At 34.1% G+C, this 23,784-nt stretch overlaps 4 protein-coding genes and 2 long non-coding RNA genes across 7 annotated transcripts in view; 3 read left to right on the top strand and 3 right to left on the bottom strand.

Moving 5' to 3' along the window:
• The window catches only part of LOC138139743 (3-hydroxy-3-methylglutaryl-coenzyme A reductase-like), a 48,540-nt gene extending 45,504 nt beyond the window's left edge, over window positions 1-3,036 (bottom strand). The window contains exon 1 of the mRNA XM_069060201.1: window positions 2,899-3,036. The gene's annotated coding sequence lies outside the window, so the exon portion shown is untranslated. The remainder of the gene's footprint in view (window positions 1-2,898) is intronic.
• Window positions 930-2,076, bottom strand: LOC138139759 (RUN domain-containing protein 1-like). The gene is made up of 4 exons (XM_069060228.1): window positions 1,936-2,076; window positions 1,387-1,894; window positions 1,242-1,336; window positions 930-1,192 (listed from the first exon to the last, which is right to left on the bottom strand). Exons 2-4 carry the CDS (start codon window positions 1,860-1,862, stop codon window positions 1,083-1,085), a joined length of 681 nt encoding a protein of 226 aa, XP_068916329.1. The 5' UTR covers window positions 1,863-1,894; window positions 1,936-2,076; the 3' UTR covers window positions 930-1,082.
• Window positions 3,037-3,394: 358 nt separating the features above from the next.
• Window positions 3,395-4,764, top strand: LOC138139764 (uncharacterized). Its single transcript, XR_011162372.1, has 2 exons — window positions 3,395-3,691; window positions 3,841-4,764. It is a non-coding gene; the product is annotated as an uncharacterized lncRNA (long non-coding RNA).
• Window positions 4,765-5,266: 502 nt separating this feature from the next.
• Window positions 5,267-6,920, top strand: LOC138139752 (mediator of RNA polymerase II transcription subunit 30-like). Of its 2 annotated transcripts, none has more exons than XM_069060220.1 (3): window positions 5,267-6,193; window positions 6,239-6,462; window positions 6,511-6,920. In XM_069060220.1, the coding sequence occupies exons 1-3, from the start codon at window positions 5,851-5,853 to the stop codon at window positions 6,874-6,876; spliced, it is 933 nt and encodes a 310-aa protein (XP_068916321.1). In that variant the 5' UTR covers window positions 5,267-5,850; the 3' UTR covers window positions 6,877-6,920. The 2 variants fall into 2 exon arrangements, with proteins under 2 accessions (XP_068916321.1, XP_068916322.1); XM_069060221.1 differs by having other exon boundaries at window positions 5,270-6,193; window positions 6,248-6,462.
• Window positions 6,877-7,856, bottom strand: LOC138139762 (uncharacterized). The gene is made up of 2 exons (XR_011162364.1): window positions 7,342-7,856; window positions 6,877-7,289 (listed from the first exon to the last, which is right to left on the bottom strand). It is a non-coding gene; the product is annotated as an uncharacterized lncRNA (long non-coding RNA).
• An 11,534-nt stretch (window positions 7,857-19,390) lies between these two features.
• On the top strand, window positions 19,391-23,333 carry fuss (fussel). Its single transcript, XM_069060799.1, has 5 exons — window positions 19,391-19,474; window positions 19,573-19,661; window positions 19,727-19,868; window positions 21,593-22,443; window positions 23,322-23,333. Exons 2-5 carry the CDS (start codon window positions 19,575-19,577, stop codon window positions 23,331-23,333), a joined length of 1,092 nt encoding a protein of 363 aa, XP_068916900.1. The 5' UTR covers window positions 19,391-19,474; window positions 19,573-19,574.
• Window positions 23,334-23,784: the final 451 nt, after the last annotated feature.

Raw genomic sequence — 23,784 nt, forward strand, 5'->3', positions numbered from 1 at the left:
TTTAACTGTCATTCAACACATTCAACATCTGACCAGATTACCGGCAATTACCGGAATTTGACAGTAAGAGCCCCACAGCTGACAATGGCGCGAGTCCTCGTTTTACGGGGACTGGCGACTTCCGACTTGCGACTTCATCGACAGTAAAAGTATGTGTAGGCAACTCACAATACACATCGGTTTCTTAACATTTACAACAATGTTAAAAATTGTCGTTATTTATTAGTTCAAATTGTCAAATTGTAAGGTATTTTTGAAAATAATATTAGAATATTAAAAATAAAATTTCCGATTTTGTTAAATTACATCTTATCGATCTGTTCTGTTGTTCAGAGAGAATATTTGGTTGCCTACATCGTCTCTTGACTTGCGACAATGTGCTATACCGAAAAAAAAAAATTAATCACTTTTTCCGCAAAGTGTATTACATGTATGTAATTTTTAACCTAAAATTCATACTCGCTCATACATCTATTTATTTATAACGAAGCACGAAAAATGACTCGGTTAAAATACTCGAATGAAAGCTAGGTACTGCTTTTGTTCATTGTTAATATTAGAACAGTAGTCGTTCTTTCTTCAAAAAAACTTTTTATGGCACAAGAACATTTTCACTCTCTTTCGTTTCAATTGAAGATTATCCCATGAGCGAAGCGTCAAATTAGCGGTTAGAAAAATGTAAAAAAAAAATTCGATTAAAAAAAGATCAATATGCAAAAAACGTTTATTTTAAAGAGTTCCATTAACACTCGGTATAATGAAAAATGACCATAAAAGCTATTAAAAATACGAATCAAACAATTTCTGTTACCACAATCCTAATAAAATTGTTCTTTAGTTTTGTGTGAATTGTGAGTATTGTGACCTGGATAACTTCCATGTCGAGTTTTGAAGTTGATACCATTTGGTTTAAAATAAAAACAACCACGTTTGCAAATGACTTCTTTAATTCGGCAAACACAAATTTAACATTCATTATAGTTGTACACACGGCAATTAACAAATCGAAACAGATCTAGATTCCTAATTAATAATTAACAAAAATGTACAATAACATTAAAGAAATGACTAGCGATATATAGTTAAGTAAACACGTCTTTAATATTTTGAAACTGTCGAACAGCGAGATCAACTGGAAGGTCAAATTTGAAGGCTGTCAAGGCATCTAAACTTTTTAAACTGTCTTGAAAACCTGCAAAAAAGGGATAGACAAGAAAAATATTGCATAAACAGACGTGTACCTGTCTTCGCGACGTAACTCCAAGGATAATAGTGCAATTTAATTATTTGATTGCATTGAAATATTAGGCTCAACCACGAGACCAATTTGTTAGAACTGGAAAAGAGTGGGTGAGAAGTGTGAAATCGATAATGTTATGTAATTACTTTAGAGCCGCACAAACGAAAGCTTTAAAATGCGAGTCGTAACTCCTCTTATATGGGGTATGCGTAGAAATGATATTACCGACGGTACACAACATGTTGTGCTTATTGCTAGTAGGTGATGCACCAGCAATATCTAAATTAAAACTTTGAGACAATTTTCTTGCTGGCGTCGAATTAAACTTTTCACCGTTCTTTAAATGGTAATATTCCAGGATTATGTCCCACGCGTGTATGTGAGTATTTGTCGACGAATTTCTTCGAGGGAAACATCCAATAAAAGGAACAATACTGGAACTATTTACAATTGATGTTGCCCCATGTTGCATCAAATCTCGTATGCTCGTCGCCAGATATTTCCTGACAGTTGTCGTTAACTGACTGTTGTACGCCGCGGCCGATTCAGAATCGCTGTTGTAGTCAGTTTGTATGAATTTCTGTTCTTCACTGATTAATTCTTTTATACGAAAAACCGCCATCTCAAGCTTCGCCCTCAAGTCGCTGAAACACCCTTTATTATCGATTATTTTTAAAAAATAAATGAAAGCTAACCCCCAATGATTAATTTTCATTGTGTTCTTGAGATCGTTCCGTTTAAAAGTATGCGCTCCACATCCAAGTTGAAGTACAGCAAACATTTGTAGTAAAGTGGCGGTTCTCTGTATTATACCTATTGTATCAGATTTGAACGGTTTTTTTAAGGAATGATAGGCGCACCCGCACGAACATTTATCGTGTTTCGTATCACTCTGTAGATAGTTTATAAAACGCTCTAAATCTGCAACTTGCGTTTTAAGTTGCGCCACCAAATGCTCTTTGACGCGAAGGGGGCTTATCAACTGATCCAATGCGATATTTATTTGTTGCTTTACGTCAGCCGAAGTCATCTAAAACACCGATTTTAATTTTTTCGCCGCACAACACGACCGAAAGATGGCGCTTTCACAGCGCCATCTATCGATCAAATTCCGCAAACCTGGTGGTAATTTCGTTCGTCAATTTCTAAGTTCATCCTGGTTTTTAATTCATTAAGAATGACTCTTTGGCGTTCCAAGACAACGTCTTGGGGCACTCCAGCTTCGCCATTTTCAAAAGCGTACTGTTCGAGTTCTCTCAGTTGAGATTTTAACCGGTCTATTAGTTCTTTCTGTTGAGATCTTCTTAAACGTACTGCTTCTGTTAGACTAGCTTCATCCATTCGCTCTTTGACTAGACTTATGTCAGGAATTCCTCGAAAGGCGAATTCTTCCAGTGACTTAAGTAAATCCTCTTTATCTTCGAGAGGGGCGTTAACGACTTGACGTAAACGAAATTGGACCTACAATTTATTTTTGTTACATAAAGCGCGTTAGTGACTATAACCTCAAACCTGGGCAAAATGTGTGGTTAGGGCAAATAATGATGAATTTAGAAGTTCTTGCTCTTCTTCTAAATTTCTTAATTTTTCGTACGTTAGTCTGTTAGTCGGTGAATTAAAAATTAGTTTGTTGTTAAAAAACGTGTTAGGTTACTCACTGATTATCACAATACTCAAATTCGGGTCTGTCCACACTTTTTTCTTCTTCTTGATCGTTTGGAGCTCCGAGAGGGTCCCATCTTTCGCCGGTCGGATGGTCTTCTGGGCATATTTCTATTCTCGATACTTCCATGTTACGGTATGAGGTCTTTTGTTAATGCATCTTCAGTATTGTACTTCTTTTTTTAATAACTGCGCATGTGACTATTTTTACTATCGTCTCTAATTTGCATTTCTTCGTCTTTATCGTTTGTAAACTGTTACAGTGATACCACAATGAAACCGCGCCATTAAATTCATTATAATATCCACTCCGATAACACTAAACCCATAATTATTGTTTAATCAGAACGAACACTTCCGCACTGACAGCTGTCACAGATGACATTGACGTCATTCATTTACAAAGAAACTATTTGATTTCTAGCAACTGCTGCCATCTAGGGACAAGATAGTTATTTCTAATGTGATTTTTTTTCAATGTAAGTGACGTCCCATTAGCTCATCCTCAAACCGCAAAAATTTATTTCGCACCATCTAAAATTAAACGAAATCTATAAATATTCTCGAGAATTTGAATAAATTACACTTCAGATAACGCCGGGAATATGTTAAAAAAGAAAAATATGAATTATTGAAAATAATAGCCGATACAGTTCTTCAAGTTGTTTTTCATACAACCGAATTCGGAAATTAGGCCACATTGATAAGATAAGGCACCATTTATTATACATACTTATTTAGCAAATAATTTTATGCTCGACTGAATATTTGAACCATTCCTAGTTTTAGGTGCATTTTCTTATTAATTTTAAGAAAATATCAGTTTTATTTCGGTAAAAAGTCTCCCCAGAGTGAATTACATATCTACGAAAAATTGTTGCAGATAATTTCTGACTTTATAATTCTAATTTTATAAATCTGAAAACTTTTTTAAACAGGAATCGGAGCCGGAGCCGACCCTGAACCGACCCGACCCGACTCGGCCCGGAGCTCACCCGGTGCCGACCCGGAACCCACCCGGAGCCGACCCAGAGCCGACGCGAAGCCAACTCGAAACCGACCCGGAGCCGACCCGAAGCCCAGCTGGAAAGGACCCGGAGCCGGCCTGGAACCCATCCGGAGCCGACCCGGAGCCAACCCGGAAAGCACCCAGAGCCGATCCGGAACCGACCCGGAGCTCATCCAGAACCCACGTGGAGCCGACCGGGAACCCACCCGGAGTCGACCCGGAAACCACCTGGAGCCGACCCGGAACCCACCCGGAGCCGACCCGGAACCAACCCGGAGCTCACCTGGAAAGCACCCGGAGCTAACTCTGAATATACTCGGAGCCGATCCGGAACCGACCCGGAATCCACCCGGAACCAATCCGGATCCAATCCAGAACCGACCCGGAGACGACCCGGAGCCCACCCGAAAAGGATCCGGAGTCGACCCGGAACGTACCCGGAGCACACCCGGAAACCACCTGGAGCCGATCCAGAACCGACCCGGAGCCGACCCGGAAACCGCCCGGAGCTGACCCGGTACCCACGCGGAGCCGATCCGGAACCCACCCGGAAACCACCCGGAACCAATCCGGAGCCAGTCCAGAATCGACCCGGAGCCCACTCGGAAAGGATCCCATCCGACCCGGAACGCACCCGGAGCACACCCGGAGCCCACCCGGAGCCGACCCGGAACCGATCCAGAACCGACCCGGAGCCGACCCGGAAACCGCCCGGAGCCGATCCGGAGCCCGCCTGAAAAGCACCCGGAACCCACCCGGAATACACCCGGAGCCGACCCGGAAACCACCCGACCTAATTGCAATGCCTTTCGGTATAAATTAGTTAATAAATTAATCATTAATAAAGCATATATGTAATAAAAATATCTTTTTAATTTTCGACATTTTTTTTAAATGTAAGGGGTCACAATTTTTATACTGTCGTGTTGACAGTTAAAAGATGACGAAAATATAGCTTGTTATTTAAAAAAATAGATGATGACGTCATTACTTTGACAAGGAACACAAGACACAAGTATAAAAAAAATGTTACGACAATAAACGTGAAATTGAAATTAAAAATCGACCTGTTTTTGTTCCTTTTTCAAAACTCAGTTTATGATTTATCGAATTGTTGCGTTACTTTTGTCCGACTGTATAGAATTTTCAACAAGAATTAAAATTAACAGTATTAATGTCCGCAAATCACGTAACTTTAGATGCCACATATCAGTCGAAGAAACATGAGATGTCATTTTCAAGGCTGACTCGATCAGAAATTTTCTTAATCACACGATATAATGAACAGGAGTAATAAATTGTGATTGTTTCCAGTGCCTAATTTGAACTTTTGAATTTTCATCTCTTGAAACACGCATGTCTCTAGAACTGCGGTCGATTTGTAGTCGGAATTCGGAATGTTGTTCTTCCTTCTAAATTTTCTAAATGGTTCGACAAGTTTTTAGAAAGTAATAGTTGCGGAAAATAAGTGTCCATAAAGGGAATATGTTTTATATCCAGTGCTAAATGAGCATTGTAGTTTGTACTATGAGCGATAAATTTTTCAACCATTGTGTCAAGTGTACTAGGACGTTAGAATAGTTTTTCAAGTCTTACATGGTTATGTTGTTGCAGTTTTCATGTAACATTTTTGATGGGATTTTATGTGATAAACACAACTAACGAGTAGGAGTTTTGGTGTGAAGCAATATTATTATTGTTTGCGGCTATTATACAGTACGGCGAGTCCTTAGTTATGTTATTTTTAAATTACTGTTTACTTTTGTTGTTGAACAACTGTACATAAATATATACATTTATATATAGGATCTTTTTTCAATGCAATACAATTGAAATTAATTTGGATTTAGGTTATGAATTAGAGTGCCTCAGTAGCCCACTGAGCTTTGTTTTACTTTGTATAGTTCAAATTTTTACATAAAAAGTTTTTGTTTACAAAATGTCTGCCCCACAGCATCACTTTATGCAAAATTTAAATAATTCTCAACAAGGTGCTTTGAGAAACCAATTTAATCCAGCAATGCAAAATCAAATTGGCAACAGTATGCAAAATCAGTTAGGAAATCAAATGCCAGTTCAAATGCAAACGTCAATGAGTAATCAAATGAATAATCCAATGATAGCACAAATGGCAAATACATTAAATAATTCCATGAATCCAGGAATGCAGGGAAGTAATCAGATCCTTGGTCAGCTGAATCAACAATATAACATGAACCCGGCAAACCAGATGACCCAACATCAAGCTACCAATTCCTTACAAATGCAGCAAGGTTCAATAGGTAAGGTTAAGACAAGAAATGATTGACAAAATGTTAAATTCTCAGAATTTTCAGGGAACTTGCAGCACCACACAATGCAAGCTAATCAACCTCAGGTGATGCAACAAGCTGGAACAGGTGTTGCCCCAACACCTCCAGTACAAGCACAGCAACAGCAACAACAGTCTAAAGAATTCAATACAGCTTCATTATGTAGAATAGGTCAAGAAACAGTTCAAGATATTGTTAGTAGAACCCAAGAAGTCTTTCAAACACTGAAAACAATTCAGGTATTGTTTTAAAATTGTGAAAATTTTTATGTGATTTGTCATGCTCAGGCTCCAAATGGAACTCCTCAGTCTTCCAATGCTAGTAATGAGAAAAAAGCCAAAGTACAAGAGCAGCTACGTACTATAAGAGTCTTGTTTAAAAGATTGAGATTAATATATGAAAAATGCAACGAAAACTGCCAACTTCAGGGAATGGAGTATACACACATCGAGAGTTTAATACCATTTAAGGATGAACATGATCCCAAACATGATGAGAAGAAAAATTCAGAAGCATACAGATTGGCTTGTGAAGAATGTAAAGAAGTAATGGAACAAGTTATATTAAAAAATAAACAGTTGAAGGATGTAATTGATCACTTAAGAAGAATGATTTGGGAAATTAATACAATGCTGACCATGCGAAGATCCTGATATGTTTACACATAGTTTAATTATTAATAAAATATTTTTCATAACATGTTTTTCATTCAGTAGTAATTTTAAAACTGAGAAGTGAAGTGTTCTTGTGCACAACTGTCACATATAGCTTCCAACACTAAACTATCACAAACAGCACATTTGTTCATCAAGGAGTCTGCAACTGACTCAATTTCCTCAAGACATTGTCTTTCATACTGCTCTACTTCATAGAGTTCTAGTTCATTCTTTACATCTTCTAAAAGTTCTGTCATTTCTTGAACATCTACAAGCTCCTTCGTGTTTAATGATGACAAAATGTGTTTTTTTAATTCTAGTAGAGATCCATAATCTAAATCACTTTCACTCAAGTCTCTAAATTTATCAACTGCTTGTATTCTCAAAGATTTAAATCTTTCCACAAAGCACTGAAATGGTTAAAGTGAGCAGTATTAAATCTTGGTGAAAAAATGTCATTACCTTACGACGTTTAATTCTTTGTTCCTCAACATTTGTACCTTTACCTTGCATTAGCTTTCTATGGCAATTCTGTCGATTAGAAGTTTGTGGCATTTTAAATTAACTCAAAATATATCAACCGTCTACAAATATAACCTAAACCAGGTGACAAGACAGAAAAGACAAAAGAGACTCTGTTGGTACACCTATTTCTCTCTTTTAATTTACGGATCTGACAGAAGGGCGCTGCAGTATCGACCCATGGTACAAATATATATTTGTACCATGGTATCGACCTTATAAATCCTATAATAGAAAATAAAGCATGGGATGGGTCTTCGTTGAAACAACGTAAAGATGCTTGCAGCTTAGGGGAAGGTTTCGGGGCAGAACAATTAAAGATTTCGTGGTCCAATTTGCGCCGGACCGCAAAAAAAACAGTGGCCGAAGAAAATGTAAGTGGGTGGTACTTAAGTTTGACCCAAACACGACCTATGCATTATTTGCACTGTTCTAATGACTTTAAAGAGCAACAACAAACTAATTTCAATTTGATAATGTTCTTGTCCCTAAAATGTGAACACCTAAGTTTGGTTGGTTGCCTATGTTGCATTTTAAATTAGAGATATTGGGTTCTTAAAAACCAAACAATCTCATGTCTCATACGTGTTAGATTTGAGAAATTAATAGGCATAAAAAGTTTTTAATAAATTTCAAAAGTATATGAAACCTGATAAAGTCAATCCAGGGACGATGTTAGAGCCATATACATATTTGAAAATTCATCATATTCGTACGAAATCATCCTTTCGTTTTTAAAAAGTAGAATATTCCATTTCTATATCGAAAGACACCATTAACATCAGATGGAACGCCAGGAAATAGTTCATTAATAATTTCGTGTTGTTTTGGTTTCATAGTACATTCATTCAATTCAATATAATAATAATTGTCATAAAATATAAAAGAGCGTCCTGTGTACGAATTAAAAATTGTTTGGATTTTTTTATTGCTAGGTCCCTACTCCTAATTCATAAATGTCTCCAGAATGCTTTATTTGAAAATTAGGAAAGTCTGTGAAATATAATACAATAATTTATTTTTATCTATAATTACAACTTCCCCAGAAGGTCTTTGATAGATGTGAGAGATTTGTTTTACACACGGTAAATATTCAGATACATATTAATTTTGGATTGTTATTTATATTCATTATCCAAATCCATTTTTTGTGAAATATATAGAAATGGTGATTTGAAGTTATTAATAAATTATCTGGATGATTTATTGAACGTAAGTCTGGTAAATTAAGGTCTAATGGGTCCCCATCAGTCTTGGTTGAATTTGGTTGTTCGGTAATAACTTGTTATTTGTTGATATTTTAACAGTTGTTGGTATTAATTCATATTTTAATCGTTCAGGTCCTCCATATAAATATTGAATTGCCCACATATCATCTTGAGTTAATTTATCAATATCACCTTTACATACCTAACAATGATTTATATTTATTCAATGAAAAGGAGTAAAGAATGCTTTTTATTACAAGTGTTTCAATTAAAATTTGCACATCATCGAAAGCCACATCTTGAATTAAATTTTCAGTATTCTCTTAGTTAGAAATTATATTTTGCTATCCGTCCCTCCACTTATTTCATTTTTCTTCCTCGCTTCTTTTCATTATTAAAGATAAGCACTTGATTTCCCAGTTCAGTTTGTCTATTAAATAACCCACCAGCTAAAAAAGAAAGACTAATTCTAAATCCACATGTTTCACTGCACACATCATTTTTATAGTGTAAGAAAAGGATTTTCTACATTGTAACAGTAAAAAAATACTATTTTTATAACGTACAGATTTGCAATTTTTACAGTTTGATTCGATAGTTCTTTTATTCTTACAAGATAGGTATTTAAGCGTAACTTTTTGACTGGATCCACGTCGGTAAAATTTATGTAACGGATTTCATTTAATTTGTTATTCAATTTATGATCGATACAAACAAACAAGTTTTTCAGTTTAGTTTTCAAATCTTACTTATTGATCAAGAAAAATATCATATTTATACACCTGAACGAACACGTGCGTTGACAAATATGAAAAGCAATTCCTCGGAGCTATCATAACGAGGAGAAAAAACCTCGTGGGTTTATTTTGTAAAGTATTTAACTGTACACGAATGGCGAAATTTGTAATTTGAAATATTGAGCAATAAGAAAAACATCTGTTAATAAAAGTGACGAGAAAAATAAAAGTACCTACCTACATTTATGGTGAAAAATGTCGAAAACAACCCACAAAATGAAGATAAAGTACCTATGTTGACAAATACTGAAAGGCAATAGATTACAAAACAATGAATACATTTATTTAAAATGACCAGGTAAATGTTAATGAATGAGTATTGAATTTTCAAGAGTTGTTCAGTGAGGTAGGAAGTGATGTATTCAAAACGTAGCTTGAAATCTGGAATTTTAACTGACTTTTATTATGTTTAAATCCCACTGAGCATAAGAAAGTTGAAGTAAACACCCATAATATTCACCTAAAATCTTATTCAAGGAGAATTATATCAATCAATTGCTGATTCTCATAACAGATAAACTGATTACGATTTTTTTTTGTGAATTTAAAATAAAATATATTTACCAATGTGTGAATATTTTCTTAACAAAAACATTTTCAAGATGACTTTGAAATTTAATAATAATGTTTAATGTGTACCCTTTTAAAAACGAAAATGCCAAAAGCATTTTTGAATCAAATATCGACAATAATCGATAAACTTTTTGACTTGTAATATCGAGTCTAACGGTAATATAAATACATAGCACAATAGTTTACTATTTCTATTTACGAATGATTAATCATTTTAACATTTTGAACCAATACTAAAATTAATTAACAAGAGAGGCTAGTTTACTGAATCCTCTAAACCTAGGTCTGTTTTTTTTTTTATATTGTATAGTCCGTATTTATTTACGTTTATTTTTCAAACAAACAATACGAGTCATATATTTATTTCGAAAGTGAAAAATAATTTATACAAAAACAAACAAAATGTTGAGTACCAAAAAAGACGTTTTTAAAAAATAAACTCTAAAATTTTATTTTTTAATTTCAATTTACACATTCCCAAAGAATGTGAACAATGAACATTTTTTTAATGACTCTATCACTCTTTGTCTTTTAGTTTTCGAGGTAGATATTAGCGAAATAAATCTCGATTTTCAAGAAATGATTCCCTTAAATAAGCATCTAAGCAACCATTTTTTTCAGAGAGTTTATACTTTGGCGTGGACTACAAAATACAAAAAAGTCGACCTAGATTCCGAGAGTATGGCAAGGACTTTTTTTTCTTTCAAGTTTCTCTTCCTTTAAGTCAACTCTTTTTAATTTCTTCATTTGCAAAATGGGGTTGAAAAATTAAAAATTAAAGAGCATACCGAAAACATTAAGGATATTAAAGGGCACTTTTAGGATGTTAATCATATTTTTTTTAAATAAATTTAACTTGAACATCACCCCTTCTGGTAAAATTAAAATATAGGCTCACAAAATTCATGTAACTGGTGTATTATTTCTTATTTTGGTTTGTGAATCTAACATGCGAAGCTGTTTATGTTGGTAAGATTAAATATAGTTTAAAAGTCTTTTTGAATCATTTGAAAAGCTGTTCTTTAAGCGTATTCATAACGAGTGAATAAAAATACAGAAGTGCAGTTTGACGAGAAGCTTCGCCTTGTAAATAAAAATTATAAAATTTAATGAGCAGTTGAGTTCTAATGCCTTTATTCATTTTTGTAAAAGCTCTTTTTAAAAAAGATTAAGTATTAAATATGCGGCCAGGGAAAAATAAATAGGTACACCTGAGAGATTACATTTTCAGTATAAAGCAATCATACTGGAGCAAAATAAAAATGATAATTTAATTAGCTTGTTTACGTTTAATATTCTCACGGACACGTTTAACTCGTTAAAATCGAAAAATTAATCAAGATTTGTTTTGACTCGCCGTCGATATATAGGATAATTAACAGTGACGTGGTCGTGTAATGAAGAAATTTAAATAAAGATGGAATTTTAAGTAAGGCATAATTCGCGAGGAACGCATTCGGAGAAAGATTCGGATGATGAGTAATATTTGTGAATAACGATGTAAGAATAAAGCGAAGCGGTTGTCGGTTCCAAAATGCAATCATTCTACTCCAGTTAAGGTTTAGGTTTGCTTTAGTTAGATTGTTCCTCGCTGTGGTTCACTGTCGAGTGCTCGCGGCCCGTAACGAGCTAAACTGATTACACAACAATCTGTGCTAAGCCAAATAGAGTTTATAATTGAAAAAACCACCCGCCACCGCCCGCATTGCACGGCCCACGTTCATCCCTTCGCCCTCTCCAACCCCCAACCCATACGTTTTTCATAGTCGCTACGGTATTTCCACCGACAAATCGACTTCTTCAAATTTCGCGCGTCCCAATTACCACACCTGCGGTCAAAACCAAACTTATGTTTGCAACACAATCTTATGTTTACACAAATTGTATAGTTATGTTGTCACGGGGCAAGTGTAATTGCCCACCGCGATCTCTGCCGTCATGTTGCAAAATGTGCGTGTCCAGTTGTACAATCTTTTGAAAAAAATCTATTCCTTAATCCTGGATGTGGTCGAAAGGCGACTACTGCGAGCTTTCGTGAGCCTGATTTGTGCGAAAACAGAATGGGATGGTTATTTGGACATCGGTGATAAAACAAAACCTTGGATTCGAGTAATGACGGAGCAGGTCATCGCCGGGTTACTAAAGAGGTTGGAACAGCTGTGTTATGGACAAACGGTTACAATACCCAATTGAATGCCGTAACAAGGCCCGCCACGCGCCACAAGGGATAATAACCACTTTGTCTAACTACCACGTGCTCGCATTACGCTCGATTTATGTCTCTACTTACCGATTTGATAGCCCCTTATATTTCTTTAAATGTGCTACCAAAACTAAAGGAAAAAAATCTCAAACCAAATTACGCATCGCTTTAATTTCTTTTTGTAAGACGGCATAAGCGGGACGAGGAGAGATCCACAAAGGTAAGTGGGGAGGATTTCCAATTATTAATTGGGGTAAGCGTTTTACAATCACAACAATGCCAAGGGAGGACAAACAATCGGACCTGATATAAAACATGTGCTAAACATGAGATTAAGCCCCTTCTGTTGTGACGCCCTCGTTACAGTCATTGTTGTGACTTTAAAATAATTACTGTGAAGGTTTGCCATATTAAATCGATATTTCACGCACATATGTTTGATGGTAAGGGCAACCGGATAGTTGTTTGCATTAAAAAATGCACCAAATAACTGCATAACCAAATTTAAAAAAAATGTGGTCATTTGTGTTAAATAAAATTGGTTAGAAGAAGGTTCCTTGCGGAGGCCACGTTGTTCTCATGACTGTTGTCAAATTAAACATACTTTTATGTTATTTATAAGGACAGCACAGTAAAATTTTGAGAAGGGGTTGTGACAATGTTTAGCTACCAGACAATGTTGATGAGGTATCTGTGTCCTTCGGAATATCCACTCTTGTACCCACACCCGTGTCAATCACTCAAATATATTTAAACCTGTAATTAACATTCAAAATATCATATAGAATTTTATGATTAATTATTATCTAATTACTTCATATAATTGAGATAGATAGTAAATGTTCCCTCATGTTTTATATTTTGACTCTTGTAAGTGCTTTCTTGTTTTCTGCATGAAAAGTATTATCCAGGGCAGAATAGTTGCCGTAGAGTTAAGAGACGTTCATTAAATCACAAGAGAACTTTAGTGAATTAAATGTTGTAAGACTAATTATCACAAATTTATTTCAGAGAACAGATCGTCAAATAGCGGAAAATTGGTTTCACCCATGTATTCAAGATGGACAAAATATCTGTAAGTGTGTTTAGGGTAAATTGTGTAAATATCCCTAGGGATGGAAGGATACCTTCAGCCTAACAGTTGAGAACAATTAAACATCGTCTATTTGTTAAAGACTATAATTATTTAACGCTGAATCATACTGATAATAAATTTATAACATTCTTACAACTTCCACTTGTCCAACTTGTCAAAGCTTCTTTTGTTTATAGGTGTAGTTATAATTTTTTAATAAAATGGAAGCTTGTTTGGCCCAGAAATAAGGAAAAATACTGGAATTAAATAAATCCTCAATTTTGGGATAATTTGGAAAAGATATTCACAATTATGGAAAAAAAAATCATATATCACAAATTTGTAGGATCAGTAAAATACAACTTCATAGCAGATATCTATAAATGTGACTAAATATGAGAATTCAAAAAAATGTGTGGTCAAGCAGCCCATGATTTTCTCTCTCGTTTCCAAACGTAGATTGTCTTTTTAGTTCACAAATCCTTCAGATACATAACCTCACTTTGATTGTCATTTTATTGTAGATATGTTAAATCATTACTTTAAAATAAAAAGCATCATGCAATACATGAAAACGAAGAAGTCTCGTTGGTTCGTTAAAAAAAATGTTTTTAGCAAAAGAAATAATGTAAACAATTGGTTGTTCGCTGACGTTTGTAGTGATGTTCCGCGGTACAAAAGCAAGCACCAAACCACTTGGCCACAATTTTTTTGAACGCTCTTTATGACTTTATTACACAGGTGAAAGAAACAAATAAATATGTAAAAGAAATTGTAATGCACAATATGAGAAGACTTGATAATTAGTCCTTCAAGCCAGTCAAGAAAATCACAATTTTTGAGAGCAAAAGAAAAATAGAATAAAGAAAAAAACAGAACGTGATAAGACAAAATAATAAGATCTAACCAAACTTACCAAACAAAAATAAGAAGTACAACTTGTAAAAGTCTCTGCTAGAATTTTAATTAGTGATCAATTTCCGGGAGAATAAGTCTCAAATAATACGAGGCTGTTCACAGATAACCTCTTTATTCAATTTTGCATATTTACCCAAATCAAACTTTGCACAAGAGATAGGAAGAATTGTGTAAACCCAAACCAAAAAGTTGTTATTAGAGGAAGTTTAGTAAAATTATAATATCAAAAGACGTGCGCAATAAAATTGCTTTTTAGAGTTTGTTTAATGTTGTTTAATTCTTAACTGTATATTTAAAAGTGGTCCCAGAACAGTCTCTTGCGGGACACAATAATTTTTAGAAGTAGATTAAATGGCGTTATTTGTTAGTTGTTATGACTAATTAGTGAAGTTAATGAATAGTAGTTTGTATTAAAAAAAAACTAGTTTCCAATAAATTTACAATTGTACACATGCAAGTGGTCCCACAACAGTTTGTTGTGCGGTGTAGTATTTTTTAGGCGGAAATTAGATGAAATGACGTTTAATATGACCAACAGGTTATGGTGGTTGTAGGATGATTATGTAGTTTTTAAGACTAGCCAGTTGTAGGGGTTGTTATGCTGTCCAGACTTGAGCGTCGAGTCGTCGTAAAGCCATGAAATTGTTAATAAACGGTGGTGGTAATTGGAAATAAAGCACAGTCGGCTGTCGGTGTTCATTTAACAAACACGCTCAGCTGGGCGTGCAGAGTTTGACGGTCCATTCCGGTCCATGGTCAATTCCAGTATAGGGGAGATAGGAGAGTGCTAACTCCGTCCCAAGAGGACGTGCTGTGGCTGCGGTCGTCGAGGACACATGCATTATTCATTCAACATTCAATTATATCTCAAATCTGCACCAAGTTCTGCCATATACACCACCAAATCGCCTTCGAACCGGTCGGCCTTAAAAATCACAAAGCAACGTTTTCGTCTCACTTAAATTAGTTAAGAATTGTGTTTGATAAGAATCACTTTTTCAACGAGGAATGTCTTAATGGGGTTATAAAATCGGAACGGCGTTAACTCGTTTTCCGAACACGTTTTATTATTTGGGCCTCAGGAGTGCCGTTTCGGTATTTCGCTATTCGCACCGGGCGCGGTTTAACAGGGTTTCACCTTAGTCTAAGTTTTATTTTTCATCATTCATCGCCTTTGAAGGAGATATAGTGTTTTTCGTTTGGTGGTTTGATTATGTACAGACTGAAAGGGTTGAATGCGTTGCTATATAGACGTTACATACATTTGGGAATTTCTTCTACTACATGTTAAAATCCAGGATAATCTTCTCCGCAACTCGGGGTAACACAATAATAGCAATAATTGAACCGCTCCTGCATTATCCCACATGAATACACACTGGCTTACGTAATAGTATTTACAGTGATTGAAAACATGTTCATCGACCGTGTTCCGAAACGATTTCGTCGCAAATACACTTACTCTCATCTATACACCAGTAAAGCCAATTTTTTTAGTCAGAGCTACCCACAAAATACAATCAATTATTAGAAAATCTTGCACAACATACTCGTAATTGTTCATATGTGTAGAAAATCTGTGATTATAGTTGACAAGTTTTATATATTCTTGTTAGGCACGCGGCTAGTTTAGTTAGACTAGGTATGAATTATCGCAGAAATGTTTATGTTAGTCGTTTGTCATCGTTATTGTAACATACGTCATTTAGTAGGATTTATTTCCGTCTTCCAAGATGGATACGAGCTTTTATTTTCTTACATCACTTTATTCCTTTTTTTACTCAGTGGGAGATTTCGAAGGAAATAGCTCTCACTATTGTCAATTATTTTTGGCCAATGAGGGTTTAACGTAACTGTACCGGCGCCTCCACCAAATTTAACAGACTTGAAATAAATTTATTCACAACAAAAATAATTAGTACATTAGAAATGTCTACAAATTTTTACTTAGGTATTTGAGAATAGCATTTTTAATTGCGCTTTTAAATGAGGTTCAAAATGTGACGAGAGAAATTACTTACATAATTGTTTTAGTAGGATTTTAAAGAGAAAATGTAATTTAGTTTAATGTATACTACATTTTTATTTTACTATGAAACGTTTCAACTCAGACTTCTTATGTATCAAAATATAAAATTTATATTTTGAGAAGACATTTCAAATTTCAAATAAAAAAATTAATCCGCTTTTAATATTATACGAAAACAAACACAATTTTTGATGTAAATTAATTTGGTGAAATACTGTAGTAATATCTGTAGGAGACAAATATTTTTTAAATTGACGAAAGTCACTATGAAATCACCACCAAATTAGTAATCATATAAGTCGAACTGATATAGTCTCGTTACAAAAATTGTCATAAAAAATATTGAATAATAGTTAATACTACTCAGATTGAATTTAAGTTAAATTTGATTCTGTGCCAGCTTATGCTGTAGGATGGTATTATCAAGGTCAACTTTTTTCAATTTATTTTATAAATTAAAACAATATAGAAAAAAATCTCAAAAAGTCTAATTGTCAGATCTCTGACCTTGAATAATGTGTCATTTCTAGGTAAAGTTTCAAAATTAAACTACTAAAAATATTTGTTGTGTAATTTTCATCCTTTTTATACCCTTTCTGGACTGTTATAAATATTCCAATGTTTGTGATTTTGTAATTAATAGTAACAGCCGCACCTTAAAATTAATTTGGAATGACATATAAGATAACAAAATAATCATTTGTTTCTAAAATTTGTAAATTACTTCAATCTATTCACATTCAAATATTTGACATTAATGGCATTTAATAGTTTCTTTTCTTTCAGTCGTTTTAGTTCACAATGTAGGGGTAATTCACAGTCATAACCAAATAATGTATTAAAGCAGTGACAGCAGGTAGAAACAAAAATGCGAATTTTTTTTTCAGTATCAATATTCTTTCATTATTAAATAAAAAAATATTTTTTTGGGTGACTGATATTTACCCAATAAGGACTGAGCTCAAAGGAAAAATATATTGGAAACCAAAACATGCGTTTGTAAGTTATTGTTGCAAAGATATCGCAAATAAGAAAATAATATCTTCGATTATATTTCTGTGGCTTGATGCTAAAAGGGCCAATGTCAGTATTTTGCTGTTTTGAGTTAATCATTTCTTGCTCTTTTTCATGCTAAAAGGCCAGTGTGAAATTCAAACAATAGCAGAGATATAAATGTAATGGTAGCCAATGTCACTATGAACTCAACCACATCAGCTAACGCTAAAAGACCAATGCTAATTGCAATTTTCTCAATGTGACAATTTTGACATTGGCCCTTTTAGCATCAAGCCACAGATTTAATAGTACTCATTTACAATATTTTTTATAAAAGAGATTTTTACATCCGGTACAAAAAAAGGTTAGTTATTTTTTATTTTTACACTTTATTCTTGGGGATTTTGCATTGGACGTCCGTCATATACATAAACATATACTTTTCATGGCCTGATCTTGCTCTCAAATAATGCAAAGGATGTAATGGCACAATATGTATAATTTCTGTTTCATTTTGAGAACAAACGACAATTAAAGCTAATTAAATTTTTTGTTCGACTGTAGACAATGGCAAACAAAAAAAAGACAAAATTGGGTAAGGCTACAGAAGATATTGACGGTTTTCAATTTGGCTTATGAATAATAAATTTCAATGTACCAATTAGTGTAGAATTAATTTTGATATATTTACATAACGTAGGGATATAAAATAACAAATTAATACATTTTACTAAGTATGATGCACGTTATCTCAAATCTGATAATTAATTTTTCATATAATTTTAGACGTTTTGACAGTATGTTGATCATACCAAGTATCAAGCATACGAAACTGATTGTCGCATACTAAACTAGTGCATAAAATATTTATCAATTGTACTAAGAAAAACAAGCAATTAAGTAACAAAAATTATCCCATTCCAATAACATCAAGATTCTACTAAATATTTTCTGAACATTTTACTTCCTTAGTTACGTTTACTTGTCAGTCAGTGATCACTGATCAAGATCAAAATTTTCTACTCACACGTGTCTATTTACACTTAATTATATCAGCTTATTTATCAGCTGTTGTCTAGCACTTTTATATATGCAAACATTTTATTTATGTTTACGGTTACTTTCCGATTTTTAACAAATTATTTTTTGTTTGCCAATGTATACAGTTTAACAATAAACAATTGTTTATTAACTAGAGACTAGCGATAGTCACTTTCGTACAAATTATTATTCTTCATGTTTAATATTCTTTATGTGTATTATTCTACATTGCATATGTAATGAATGAAAAATATGAATTTTATCAAAAGATTTTTTACAATTTCATATTTAGTATTAGTTCTTTGGTTCTGTTTTCCACGATTGTTATTATAACTTTTTTTCCTTCAAACTGCGTCAATAATTTAATTTATCATCAGATTGTTGCTGTCGATAGATATGCCAAGCATAAAAAAAATGTTTGTAACTATAATAAACATAAAACTATCTCTTAAAAATCCTGTCCATGATTTTTTGATTAAATGTAAAATGTAATAGCTGCAATTAAAGTGGGATTACTCGTGATGTGTCCTTTTATAAACCACATTTTATAAATATATTGAACATCAACCAATGTTTTAAAAATTCCTATGTTGTTGTCACCTGTCGGTCAGTTGTGACCAATAATTGATCACATATCGAGTCAATATTTTTCTAAACGACAATACTTATTTATAATTTTTCTATTTTTTTATTCTTTTTTTATGATCTTATTTACAATTTTGTAAAACATATTTTAAGATGGAGGTTCTCAAGTATATTATTAATAAAATTAATTTATCAAACTACTCGTAGTGTAGGTATGATATTATGATGTAAGAAATATCTTTTAACATGCTTACACGACGGTCGAGTTTTCCCTTGTCATTAAGAATTTAGGCGACGAGGGTGAAAATAAAAGCAATAAACTTAAATTAATGCGAAAACAGTAGTTATGTTTCATATTTTAAAGAATATTTTATTCTAGTTGGCTTTGTCATTGGTCAATCATTAAGGGTTGGTGGTTGCTCTCGTCTGTCAATTTAAACGTGAGTCTACCATTGGATAAAAGTGGAGCCTGAAGTGTAAACGCAACCCCAAAGCCACTGTTTAAGGCGGAGCTTCAAAAGGGTGATTTACTGTGTAGCAAATTTAGTCATTTCCTTTCTAAAAGCCGCACGAGACACTAGGAAATTTCTAGTTCCGGTTGTTACGCGAAATCTGTGAATCTTTTCCGAACTTATGACATCTTTTTAAGTAAGTATCTCATTGTTAGAGTGAAAATGGGCGGGACGATGGTTAAACCGTATTGTTCTAAATTAAAATTATGTATTTTTTAAATATGATGTGAATAGAAATGGACCCTCTAAAACCGAGGTTACCTCAGCCACCGTCTCCTGGGTTATCTTCCGCTAAGAAAGAGATGAATCCTAAACCGAACCAAGTAAGTGATTTTTTTTTAAGTTTTGCCGTCCCTTTTGTGGTTACATCTGATATAACAAGTTTCAGGTGGGAACCATTGTTCTTTATGGAATTCCTATTGTTTCTTTGGTCATAGAGAACCAGGAAAGACTCTGTTTGGCCCAAATTTCCAATACTTTGCTGAAGCAGTTCAGTTACAATGAAATACACAACCGTCGAGTAGCTTTAGGCAAGTTGTTTTCTTTGCACTTAAATTTATTTAAAAATATATTCAACTCGAAATTGACATAATTTATTGATAGATTAGGAAATTAATATTTTATTCAATATAACTTCATAATTTTAAGAAAAATAATTTTACATGAAAAATGTATACATACTTAACAAATTTAAATTTTAAATGTGGCATTATATTTTATACTATATCCTATTTAATGTTTTTCTAGCCACCTAGATTGTTGAATTTAAAAAAAAGTACCTGAAATTACTTACTGGGAGAACTATAAAGTTGATCTGCTCAATGTTCAAATTTCTGAAAATACACAAATACAGATGTATATCAATATTTTTCATTATATTTACGTAGAGTTTAAAAAAATAATAAAAAATATCAGGAAGTATAGAAAGTTGATTCATCTGGTATAGCTACTTTAATTTTTTAATTGCCTTGTGATGTTGTTTCGGTTAAATTGTTTAAAATGAAAATTTTAATTTTACAAAAAAAATAAATAAACAAATTCAAAATGAATCAGCAAGTTGATTTTCTTAGTATAATATCTTTAAATTTTATTGTTGTGAAAATATCTTATAGTGTTTTGATGAATTTTCTAAAAATGTGTCATCAATATTGTTCAGTGTAATTTTATCGGGTGTTCATTTAAATGTCTGTAGGCGTTGAAGACTCGTTTGTGAACACACCATAGATTATGGATCACGGATCAGCTGTTTAAATCTAACCTCACTTTTTGTGTTGTTTGTGTTTTTACTCTGCAGACTGACGAGTGGTGCGTTCACAATCGACTCTCCAACGCCAACTTTGAACATTGAACATTTAAATGAACGCCCGATATAGTGGTTATGCTGAATAGATAAAATTAAATTTTATGAATTTCAATTTATTGTCAATTTCTCGCAATTAATTTTTTTGAAAATTGAGTTTTGATGTCTTTTAATCTAAAATCACCTAATAATAAAATTAAATTAGAAAAGTAAAGAAATAACGAGTGAACAAGGAAGTTAATTAATGAAGAATAATTTTTCTAAATTCTTGGGGGGTAAAATGCTATTTTTTAAAGCTCCTATGTGTTTTAAGTACAATACCCATTGTACTTTGTAACTTAGAAATTAAAAAATATCAACCAAAAATTATCTTTTTTTACTTAAAATGTATTTAACGCTCTCCTGATCAATTAGCATGTCTAGCAATAAAAAATGATCTATGTTTATTCTAAATGCTTTGTCATATCTAGGTGGGTTCAAAAGTAGCGCAAAATGTAGAGTAGTGTATGCAGCGACATGTCTTCAAAAATTTGCTTTGTAAAAGTTAAAAAAAACAATCAAATTTCTGATTTGTTTTTGGCATCCTGCACATTTATTTTATGTTCAATTGCAGTATATTTTTGTACGGTTGCATTTTAAATTTTCAACACGAGGCTGATGTAATTATTATTATAGAAAAAAATTGTGCTCTACTCTCTACACATTTTTTTTTCATTAGTAGAATATTGTTCTCCCAATATTATATTTTACCGGTTGGTGTGTTTAATTTTTTTTCCAAAACCATCAGTGGATTTGACTTGCTTTGAATGAAGACTTTTAGTGAGATCTTTGCCAATTTCCAGCTTGTTGTGCATCGAAGTTGTTCGACGGGAAAATGATTTGCAGCTTCGATGTTCACGCTAGTTTTAGAGTGGTGTTGGAAGAGGTCGATTGGTAACAAATTTGTGGGTTTAGGGATAACGTGTGTGCAATGCACCCCCGTCCAGCTGGAGATCCTCCGGCGAGCGGGGGCCATGCCGGTGTCGTCTCGCCGTTGCGGCATGATCACCCGACGGGAGGCCGAGCGCCTCTGCAAGAGCTTCCTGGGGGACAACGCGCCCCCGCGGCTGCCCGACGACTTCGCCTTCGCCGTGCACCACGAGTGCGCTTGGGGCTGCCGGGGTTCTTTCCTGCCCTCGCGGTACAACTCCTCGCGGGCGAAATGCATAAAGTGTTCGGTGTGCGGTCTGTTTTTCTCGCCCAACAAATTCATCTTCCACTCGCACCGGCTCAGCTCCACCGACAAGTACGTCCAGCCCGACGCCGCCAACTTCAACTCGTGGCGGCGGCACATGAAGCTGAGCGGCAACCCCCCCGAGGAGGTGACTCACGCGTGGGAGGACGTCAAGGCGATGTTCAACGGCGGCACGCGGAAGCGCCTCCTGGCCAGCTCCATGGTGCGGGCCCCCAAGCAGGCCAAAGCCGATCCCCAGCCGCAACCCGTCGTCCCCTCGCCCAGAATACCCAATTGCCAGGACATCGCCTTGCCCATCTCGAGGGTGGCCATGGACTTCATCTACCACAAGCCGCTGGCGTTCTCGTCGTACTCTACCTTTCCATGGCTGAAGAGGAACTCCATCTTGTTCCCCCACGAAAACCCATTTTTTCCCATCGAAAAAACCTATCAGTCCGCTTTCAAACCTGTTCAACCCGTCAACGAGAGGACGGTCCCGCAGAAAGAGGAGGAAAGCGACGACGAAGTGGATATTGAGACCACCGACGAAAAGACCGACGCCGCCCCCAACTGGAATTTGAAAGAAGAAAAGGTAGGATTTTATTTTTTGAATTAACAGCTGAAATCTAGATTTCATTTCTCTTCTATATTATGTATTCAAAATTTTAATTGCATTAAAAAAATCTCACAGTAATCGTGAGTAGAATATTATTTATCTATTAATAATAATTATTATTAATTCCAATTGAATTTTGATCTGATATACTCAGAACTGTGAACGCATTTATTCAAAGCAAATTTCATAAAAATATAATTTTTTAATTTAGTTAGAGTTTTTGCTCAATTTCCCTTTTAACATTTTCATTTCTCGTTTATTTTTATGATCTTGTAAAATAGCCCTTGTCTAAAACTTGCTATTTTTTTAAATGCCACATGATTTGCTAATAAGATTATTTTCTATTTTCTTCACACTTCGGTAGAACAATCAATTTTTTTGGCAACACTGTTGACGTTTAGGGTTCTCATGATTCGATCGTTTTAATTTAAAAGAAATGAAGCACTAGAAAATAATACAGTTTTATTGACAATCATAGAAAATGTTCAAAATGTTCTTCCTCGACTTGGATACAACTGTTAACTCGCCATTTCATATTTTGTATTGAATTGTGAAGCGTCACTTTGACAATTCAAATCAAGTTATCGACAGTGTTGCCAATATAATTTAAAAGTCATAGCCTATAAATTTAAATGGTCTCACGGTACAAGGTGATCAAAAGAGGACTGTTTCAGTTTGCAATACAATTAGGAAAAATTTTAATTAGACTATTGGTAACACTGCAAACGTATATATTTTATTGGTTTATTTGACAGATATCTGAGGTAACATTAACAGCGGCAAAATTAATTATCTAAAAATTAACTAAAGGAAATCCTCGAAGTGTTCTAAATATTAATTAACTCTTCTTTTAGGCTCTCGAATAGATTCACCAGCATGTTTAATTTAATTTGAAATGTGAAATATTATTTTTGCATGATGCGGCTGTCAGTGTCAAGCCGTCAACAACCGGAAGTTACTTCAGTTGTACCATTTAAAAATAAAAATATTATCAACTCAAACAGTCCTTCTGGATTACCTGTATTTTACACAAAACGAGTGCCTTCCGAAAAAAAAAATTTAAGATCAAAGTTGAGAAATTGAAATTGAAAAAAAAATTCTTCTTGTTTTATTTTTGCAATTTTACGTGGTTCTTTCAGAATTATATTATTATTTGACGATCGAAGTGTCTTCTTGTATTATACTTGATAGAGAACTTAAAAATAAAACTTTTTTTTATTCGAAAATATATTTCTTTTGTTTTTGATTTATATTGGCGTAATTTCGCAAAACCTTCGAACAATCATTGTGAAGTGTTCGGTGATCAATAATTATTAT

Source organism: Tenebrio molitor, chromosome X (genome assembly GCF_963966145.1).
Source record: "Tenebrio molitor chromosome X, icTenMoli1.1, whole genome shotgun sequence".
Taxonomy (NCBI): domain Eukaryota; kingdom Metazoa; phylum Arthropoda; class Insecta; order Coleoptera; family Tenebrionidae; genus Tenebrio; species Tenebrio molitor.

Excerpts from the sequence above, each read along its gene's own strand:
- fuss (XM_069060799.1), top strand. The coding sequence starts at position 19,575 with ATGGACCCTCTAAAACCGAGGTTACCTCAGCCACCGTCTCCTGGGTTA. Across the intron at positions 19,662-19,726 it reads TGAATCCTAAACCGAACCAA|GTGGGAACCATTGTTCTTTA; the intron begins GTAAGTGATTTT and ends AACAAGTTTCAG. Across the intron at positions 19,869-21,592 it reads CAACCGTCGAGTAGCTTTAG|GGATAACGTGTGTGCAATGC; the intron begins GCAAGTTGTTTT and ends TTGTGGGTTTAG.
- LOC138139759 (XM_069060228.1), bottom strand. The coding sequence starts at position 1,862 with ATGGCGGTTTTTCGTATAAAAGAATTAATCAGTGAAGAACAGAAATTC. Across the intron at positions 1,337-1,386 it reads TTCGTTTGTGCGGCTCTAAA|TTCTAACAAATTGGTCTCGT; the intron begins GTAATTACATAA and ends ACTCTTTTCCAG. Across the intron at positions 1,193-1,241 it reads GAGTTACGTCGCGAAGACAG|GTTTTCAAGACAGTTTAAAA; the intron begins GTACACGTCTGT and ends CCTTTTTTGCAG.
- LOC138139752 (XM_069060220.1), top strand. The coding sequence starts at position 5,851 with ATGTCTGCCCCACAGCATCACTTTATGCAAAATTTAAATAATTCTCAA. Across the intron at positions 6,194-6,238 it reads AATGCAGCAAGGTTCAATAG|AATTTTCAGGGAACTTGCAG; the intron begins GTAAGGTTAAGA and ends TTAAATTCTCAG. Across the intron at positions 6,463-6,510 it reads AAACACTGAAAACAATTCAG|GCTCCAAATGGAACTCCTCA; the intron begins GTATTGTTTTAA and ends TGTCATGCTCAG.